The following is a 7,706-nucleotide window of genomic DNA, read 5'->3' as shown; positions in this document are numbered from 1 at the left end:
CTGTACGTGAAATAAAATTCGAAAGGAGGAACAACAACAACAACAACAACAACAACAACAATAAAGCAGGTTTCACTTCAGGACACCTCCAAGGCGGCCTTGCCTGCCTCTGGCCTTCAGGTGATGGACGCCGGATTCTAACCTGGGAAAAAGTCTATCAAGTTGGAAGGCAGCAGCCCTTTCCGCGCTAGACCCAAAGCTCAAGTAAAAAAAGGAAAGAGGTTCAAACGTCCGGGCAAGGGCGCTTCTCACGTTTGGAGGTCACACGTGTCAACCCCCTGCCCTTCCTGGAGCAGACGCGGGACGCGAACTTGCCACAGGAGTTGCATCGATTCCCTCCTTTAAAGCAAAGAAAGAAAGAAAGAAAGAAAGAAAGAAAGAAAGAAAGAAAGAAAGAAAGAAAGAAAGAAAGAAAGAAAGAAAGAAAGAAAGAAAGAAAGGGGGGAAGGGAGGACTATTTTGGAGGGGCAAAGAGTAGTTGCCCCCCCCCAGCTCAGACAAAGGTGGGAGTGGACGAGATGCCCGCGATGGGCTCCCGAGGAGGGGGGGCGCCCATCTAACCTCTCTTCCCTTCTTGGTCTTCCTCTCCTCCCCCCTTTGGGTCTCAACGTGCGGTCCCTCTCACTCGCGCGCGCACACGCGAACACGGGCACCCGCCCAGGCCAGACCTCCCTCCGACTCCCCTCCCCCCCCGTCCTCCCCCCCAGCACACAAAAAGCAACCCAGACAAGTTTCTCGGAACTTTGCCTCCGGCTGACGCAAACAATAGCGGCGGGGCCCCCGTCCTCTCCGAACAGCCAATAGAAAGCGGGGGGGAGCCCCGGCGAGGACCAATCACGAGGCGCTGGACAGTTCCTGGGTCCTGACCGGCCTTCACCGTTGGGAGGGAGGGAGGGAGGGAGGCAGGAGCAGGGAGGGCATAAAAAGAGCTTAGAGGAGGCGGCTGAGGTTTGGCCGTCGCCGCTGCCACAAGTGCGGTGCTCCTTCGGCTGCCTTCCCCCCCCCCCCCGATTCATTCCGCGCTCGCACGGCGTGGGCTCCGCCGCCGGGAGACGGAGCGGCGTGCAGACCGCGGACCGCGACCGTCGTGCCGCATCAGTCGTCCTCCCGGAGAGGAAGGAGAGAGCGCAAGCAGCGGGAAGGAGGGAGCCACTGCTGGAGTTGGTCTCTCTGTGTGTGTGTGTGTGTGTGTGTGTGTGGTTGCAGGAAGGGTGGGGGGAAAAGGAGCGAGGGAGGCTCCGGCTCATTCATTTGCAGCCTCCGCAGCAGAAGCCGACAGCACGGAACCGGCAAAAGACGGCCGGAACCCGCGCTCCGCCGGCCAAGGTCCACCGGGCGGCATCGCTGGTCTCCGAGAGAGGTGAGGAAGGAGGATCCTTCGTGCGTTCGCCTTGATCTCTTACCCCCCCCAGCCCTGTCCTTGCTTCGGCTTGGCTTCGCCCGCGATCGAGAGATCTTGCCTCCAACCCCCCCCCCACTCGGCACCCCCCAAGCAGCCGGGGGAGCGGGCAAGGGGGGGGTGGAGATCCGGGGTGGAGAGAAGTGAGGTCGGAGAATGGGGGCGGGCGAGGAAAAGAGCAGAAGAGGGATCTCTGTGCCGGGAAGGAAGCAAGCAAGGAAACACGGAAGGCGGAGGGAGGGAGGGAGGGAGGGAGGGAGGGGGCGTGAAAGCCGCTCTCTGGCTCAAGACTGTGTTTATGCAGAATAGGAGAAATAAGGATTGGGAAGGTTCAGGAGAAAATGCTCTCGATCATCATCGGAGCGGAGTTCAGAATGAGCATTGGAATGAGAGCTCTTCCCACCCACCACCCACCCCCAATTCCCCCATTCTGGCTTGAAGCCTTGGGAGAAGGAGAATCTCTCCTCTAAACATTTAAAAATATGTATGATCTTTCTTAGAATAAGGGACGGCCTGTTTCTGGCGGAGGTTTTCTCAAGGGCAAAGAGGTGGTGTGGCTAAATAGAGGTGAAAGGGGAGAAAGCTTGGTGAGGAGCAAAGATATGGGGTCGGCCTGGAGAGGAGAGATCGGAGGGGGCCCTCTTGGGCCAAAGGCACCCCTCGACCCCCCAACAAGGGTTGGCAGGAAGGAGAGGAAATGGGGAAGGTGGAAAAGGCTTATAGGAGAAGGCGGAGGACTGGGAAAGGCAAGAAAGAAGCACAGCAGGGTAGAATCTGAAATACTGTAGGGGGAAAAAAAAGACAACAACAGAAAGTGCTTTGATTCATTGACTAAACAGCAGCTCAGCCCACGGAGAGTGTAGAAGTAGTAATCACCTGCAGAGGTCAGTTTTGGTGAATCAGACACTGTTGTGTTGATCGGCTCCTAACTGGAATCCCCAGAATGCAACCCAACTGGTGCTGGTCTAGTGGCAGTGATGGAAAGGTGGCTTGCCGTGTCGGTGGGCGTGGGAAAGGGTCGGCGTGGGAAAGGGTCGGCCCACACTTGCTGTGTGGCAGCTTGTTTATGGATCCACTCAGCTGGTGTCCTCCAGAGAGCAGCCTGGTCATGTGAACTGACTGAGACTCTTGCTACTGACAGATCTGTCCACTGATTCATTGTGAAAACTGTTCACGCTGGTGGTGGGGGGGGGGGGAGAGAACTAACAACAATTTTGTTCCAAATGAAGTGAGACATTCGCTCATGCTTCCTAGCGAGCTTCTCTGAGTAGCTTCTTGCTACTCTTTTGGGAAGGGTGGGGAAAGACAGGGCTAGGAGAAGTTGCTCAGCAGAATTGGCTTAGACATAGGTTGGCCCAAGATGTTATGGTGCCTGAAACAGAGAGCAGATGATGCTCTTCATCCAGGTCAAGGTATGTGTGGTATCAAATGTTATCCTGGTTCTCATAATTTGCTGCTGTTTCACAATATCAAAATCTGCTATCTAGGTTGGCTGTGGTACCCAATGTAGTGTAATGGATAGAGTAATAGACTAGGACTCCATGGATCTGGATTCAAATCTAAGCTTGGCCGAGGAAATTCACTGGGGCTGTGGCACTGGTAGAATCACTTCTTAAATATCTCACATACTTTGATCGCCCTGTTAGCGTTGCTATAAGTCAGTTCCAGTTCTAGCTGGCCAGGACATAAGGTGGGTATCCCACCTTGCTTTGGGGTGGTAGCAGCTCCGCAGGTACCTAAACAGAAAAGGGAAGCTGCAGAGATAAGACATGTGCTTTGAAATTTCTCTGAGAAGGGTTCACATTATCCAGAAGTAGGAACACCTTGCTTCATGGATTCCTTAAACATTTGAATAACTCAAGGCAATAGAGGGTCTTATGCAATATTGGCAGGTGGAGTGAGGTTAGGATGAGTTATGACTCTGCTTTGCAGTTGAATTTTCAATTATACCAAATCTGGCCTTGGAATATATGAGGTAGGAACAATAATTTGTGGTTTCCCAGAAAGGTTTTCCTCACAGATATTGAGGACTCTGGCTCTGAGGCGCTCAGCGGTCTTTTGTAAAGTTTCTGCTCCTGAATTTAGTCCTCATTCACTGCTTGATCGGTTTGCTTATACTACAGAAATGCTGCCTTTGTATTCTTGCTTGCCTCACTGGGGTGAAAGCAGAGACAGCTTTTGACCAGAATAAAGGGTTCATCTCCCAAATGTTGGGATTAGTAGCCCATACATTTTCACATGCTGCCTTGGGGGTAAAGTTCTCTTTTTCCCCTGCTTGACCAATTTTCATGTGTTTCAAGGAAGCCCTTCCTTCTTTTCCCAAGAACCTCCAAGTCAGGAGGGCACAGAAAGCCTTGTTAAGAAAGTCATTGGTCCCATGTGGCGTTTTTGTTAATGTCTTGGATCTTATCTCATTGAGGGCGGGACCCTTAGAAGAATGGTGCACAGAGGCTGCTAGACTTTTTAGGGCATCTGGCGAAGAACTAGTTTTCAGTTTCACCTCTTTTTAGGGAATGCAGTTTAACCCTGAACCAGACTTAAGCAGAACCTAGGAAATCATTATTATAACTCCCATCCCCCCCCACCAGGATTCTACAAGGAGAATCCAGGAGAAAGAGAGAGGAAAAGAGAGGAACTTCCCTAAGTTCTGAGCTTAAGCTGCCTGGTTTGTTTAACCAAACTGTTCTCTATTGCCCCCCCCCATCTTTAAGAGGGTTGAAAAAGTTAATAGCCTACTGATGTGTTGCAAATCAAGAGGAAAGATTCGAGAGGTAGAAAGGACAGAAGGCAGTTTTTGTACCTCATACAGACATCACTGGAGACCTAGACAATTATTATCTAGCTCAGTAGTTCTTCACTGGTGATGTGCGTGCCTCTGATGAGATGCAGAGACCGTCTAAATGGGCCATAGGGTTTCATAACTATTATTAAAATTTCTTCCCCCTCAATAGCCATTATCCTTCTGGAAATCATAGCAATAACACTTATCGCCAGTTGCATTTTAAAAAATTATTTCCATGTTTTACTGCTATTGTAACAGCAGCTGTCATACTCAACAATTTTTTTACCAATTGTAAAAGCTTTACCAAATGCTAATGGAATTGTGATGTTTGTTGTTTGTGTTAACTCTCAATCAATTAGTATGATGGGATCCAGTGTGTGTGTGTGTGTGTGTGTGTGTGTGTGTGTGTGTGTGTGTGTTTATGTGTGTGTTTTACTAGTAAGATATATGATGCAAAATGCAGAGAAGTATTGATCTAGTTTAGGAAGCGGGACTTTGCTGCTGAAATAAAAACATCATTTATCATGGTGTTACTTCAATTTTTATCCTACAATTTCTCCAGTAGCACAAGGTGGCATAGATGGTTATCTTCTTCCCTCTCAGCTTTATCTCAAAATAACCCTGTGAGATAAATGAAACCGAGATAGAAAGAAACATCCTGATCAGGTGTTAGTGTGTCTGCATTATGTTACAGATGCTGAATTAAATTTCTTTGGAGGATGGGAAGACGACGACTAGGGAATTTATTCACTTGTATAAGACGTCAGTGAGAATTGTGTAATGGATTGACATGCATAGTTTAGCCAAGGAGTCATGCCTTGGGTAGGGGCCAGCTTGGTTGATTGACAATTGTTTTAATTCTTTTAAAGCATTCCTGCCACTCTTGGATCTTCATGAGGAAGCAGTTTGGTAGCCAAGAAGGAAGCCATCTCGGTTGAAAGCCAACCTCAGCCATGCCCTGGAATGTCAAGTGGTTGAACAGCTACAGCAGCCATGGCTCTCAGTCCCAGAAACAATGCCGGAAGTCCTCCTTTGCCTTCTATCAAGCTGTGAGGGACCAGCTGCCTGTCTGGCTCTTGGAGGACATGAGGCGCATGGAGGCTTTCCACTGGCAGGAAGGGGGCAAAGTCAGCACCTACTCCCCTTCTGAGGCCCTCCTCTATGCCCTGGTGCACAACCATCAGCCTTATGCCCATTATCTCCTCAGCAAATTTCCAAACCACGCTTTGGAGATCCCCAGCCTCCACTTCAGCTGCTGCCACTCGTCGGCGCCTCACCTGGCCATGGCTGTGCGCTACAACCGTGTCCAAATCCTTCTAGAGATTCTGAAGGCCATCAAGGACTTCCCGGCCAGCGATCGAGCCAGCTATTTAGACCGTCGAGGGTGCAGCCGGGTGGAGGGGGGCAAGACGTCCCTCCACATGGCCTGCGAACTGGCCAGGCCCGAGTGTTTGCTCTTGTTACTAGGCCATGGAGCCTCGCCTTGTCTTCGCGACTGTGCTGGAAACACACCTTTAGACCTCCTCCTGCAGCAGATCTGGGAGGCCCCAACCTCGAATCTGCGCACCAAGCTCCTCCTCCTGGACTCTCTGTTTCTCTTTATGCCTCAGGACTTTCCTTTTGCCATGAAGCAACAACTGCTGGTTGACCGCCAGCAGTGGCAGGAACTTCTGGGGAAAAACAGGTACCAGCGGCTGGCAGGTTTAGCGCCTTCTTCCCTCTTCGTTCAAGCTATGCAGGTCTTAATCAGGACCATTTCACCAGATCGGTTTCCAGAGGCGCTGGATGACCTGCCTTTGCCACACTTTCTGAAACCTTTGGACCTCAAACTGAAGAATTAAGAACACAGAACTAGAGATGCCTTCCTTTCTCTCCACCCGGCCGTTCTTACTTGTGTGGTGGAAATAGCTTTTTGGTTCTTGTATGGAGAACTGCCGTGTTTAATATAAAAACTGTGTGGGAGACAGGGAAGCCCTTGCTCTAATTAGAACCTTGTTTTTTAAAAGCCTGTTAATGCCTTTGTGCTTCATTTAAATGTTCTCAAAACAAAGTTGAACGCCTACAGCGCATTTTAAAGAAAAGGGTGTTCTCAGAGGTCCTGTACATCTCTCAAAAAACAAAATGTCTTGAGGCATCTGGAAGACTAAAACATTTTATTTGGCATGGACTACAGCAGAATGAAAGGGGATGCCAAATAAAACTCGTTAGTCACTTAAGGTGCCCTCAGACTCTGTTGGTTTTGCGGCAACAGACTACAAACTAATACAACTTCCTCTCTGGAAACTGGTCATATCTTAGAGATTAAGCTTGTAGAATTGTGTAGTGACAAACACAATTAAACCAGGAAACTATGGTTGGTACAGCAGATGTAGGTGGAACTTGAGGTTGCTGATCCATCCAGTGGGCTCTAGGACAACCCCCCCCCCCCCCGCAAACACCATACCAGTTACATTTTTGAGAATTTTGAGTCTAGGGTTTTGTTTTGTGTACCACAACAGTAGTGAATTCATAATCCTTCCACATACCTATTCCTAACTACTGGGAAGAACTATTCTGCAGCTGCTGTTGTTAGACAGTCAAGAGTCAGAAATGCTTCCCATTCTACATCAGATCATGTAGAGATCTAGCTTTCTCTCCCAACTCATTACATTACAGAAAATGGTAGTTGTTAGAGTGCATTTAGCATTCATTCTTGTTGTGAAAGCTAGGCTCTCTTCCAGGTCTTTTTAAGTGCAAAGAAGGGTATCCCACAAAATGTTGCTGTGGTGTTTACCCCAGGGGCCCTGCTTGTTTCCCCAAATACAGAGCTCACCCGAGTATCTCAACATGCCCTTTAACTCGCTGCCACCAGTTGATCTCTTTACCAACCTATATTTCCTGTGAAAGCCTGAGGTCCATTCGGTACTGAACTTTTAAACAGAAACAGGTTTGTTCATTACATGTTTTTTAGGAATAGTTCTTAAGCACATTCTTAAAGTTACACAAAGCTTCAGTATTTTACTTTAACCTCTTCTATCTTAATTAATGCAGGTCACACTCTGACTAATCACTCCTTAAACACTTTCCTGTGTCAAACCCCAAACTCTTTCTCCTCTTCTCTGCCTCTCTGACTGAACTCTTTAGACGAGACTGAGGCACCCCTCCCTTCTGGTTTATCTGGCTCCACCCCCCAACAACTCCCATTGGTGCAGGCCAATACCATTGTATATATAGGAAGACAGGGTGTTCACTACAGTTGCCAACTGTACTGTGATTTCCTGGAGAGTTAATAAGAATAATTAGCAACAAACAGTCATACAGTTCTTTTTATTCACATTCTTGACACCACATCGCCCCCAATAACACCATCCTTCATCTCCAAGTACAGTGGTGCCCCGCTAGACGCTTACCCCGATATACGACGAAATCGCTTCACGATGAGTATTTTGCAATTGCTATTGTGACTGTAAAACAATGTTTAAATGGGGAAAATCTGCTTGACGATCGGTTCCCTGCTTTGGGAACCAATTTTTTGCTTTACGACAA

The 7,706-nt window shown here is 48.7% G+C and overlaps 1 protein-coding gene across 2 annotated transcripts; it reads left to right on the top strand.

Moving 5' to 3' along the window:
- The first annotated feature begins 1,217 nt into the window (after positions 1 to 1,217).
- Positions 1,218 to 6,189, top strand: ANKRD9 (ankyrin repeat domain 9). Of its 2 annotated transcripts, none has more exons than XM_020793609.3 (2): positions 1,218 to 1,360; positions 5,051 to 6,189. In XM_020793609.3, the coding sequence occupies exon 2, from the start codon at positions 5,135 to 5,137 to the stop codon at positions 6,020 to 6,022; it is 888 nt and encodes a 295-aa protein (XP_020649268.3). In that variant the 5' UTR covers positions 1,218 to 1,360; positions 5,051 to 5,134; the 3' UTR covers positions 6,023 to 6,189. The 2 variants fall into 2 exon arrangements, with proteins under 2 accessions (XP_020649268.3, XP_072842791.2); XM_072986690.2 differs by lacking the exon at positions 1,218 to 1,360 and adding an exon at positions 1,580 to 2,811.
- Positions 6,190 to 7,706: the final 1,517 nt, after the last annotated feature.

This window comes from Pogona vitticeps, chromosome 1, assembly GCF_051106095.1.
Source record: "Pogona vitticeps strain Pit_001003342236 chromosome 1, PviZW2.1, whole genome shotgun sequence".
In the NCBI taxonomy this organism is placed as follows: Eukaryota; Metazoa; Chordata; class Lepidosauria; order Squamata; family Agamidae; genus Pogona; species Pogona vitticeps.
This window is presented reverse-complemented; position numbering and strand designations above follow the sequence as displayed.

Excerpts from the sequence above, each read along its gene's own strand:
- ANKRD9 (XM_020793609.3), top strand. The coding sequence starts at position 5,135 with ATGCCCTGGAATGTCAAGTGGTTGAACAGCTACAGCAGCCATGGCTCT.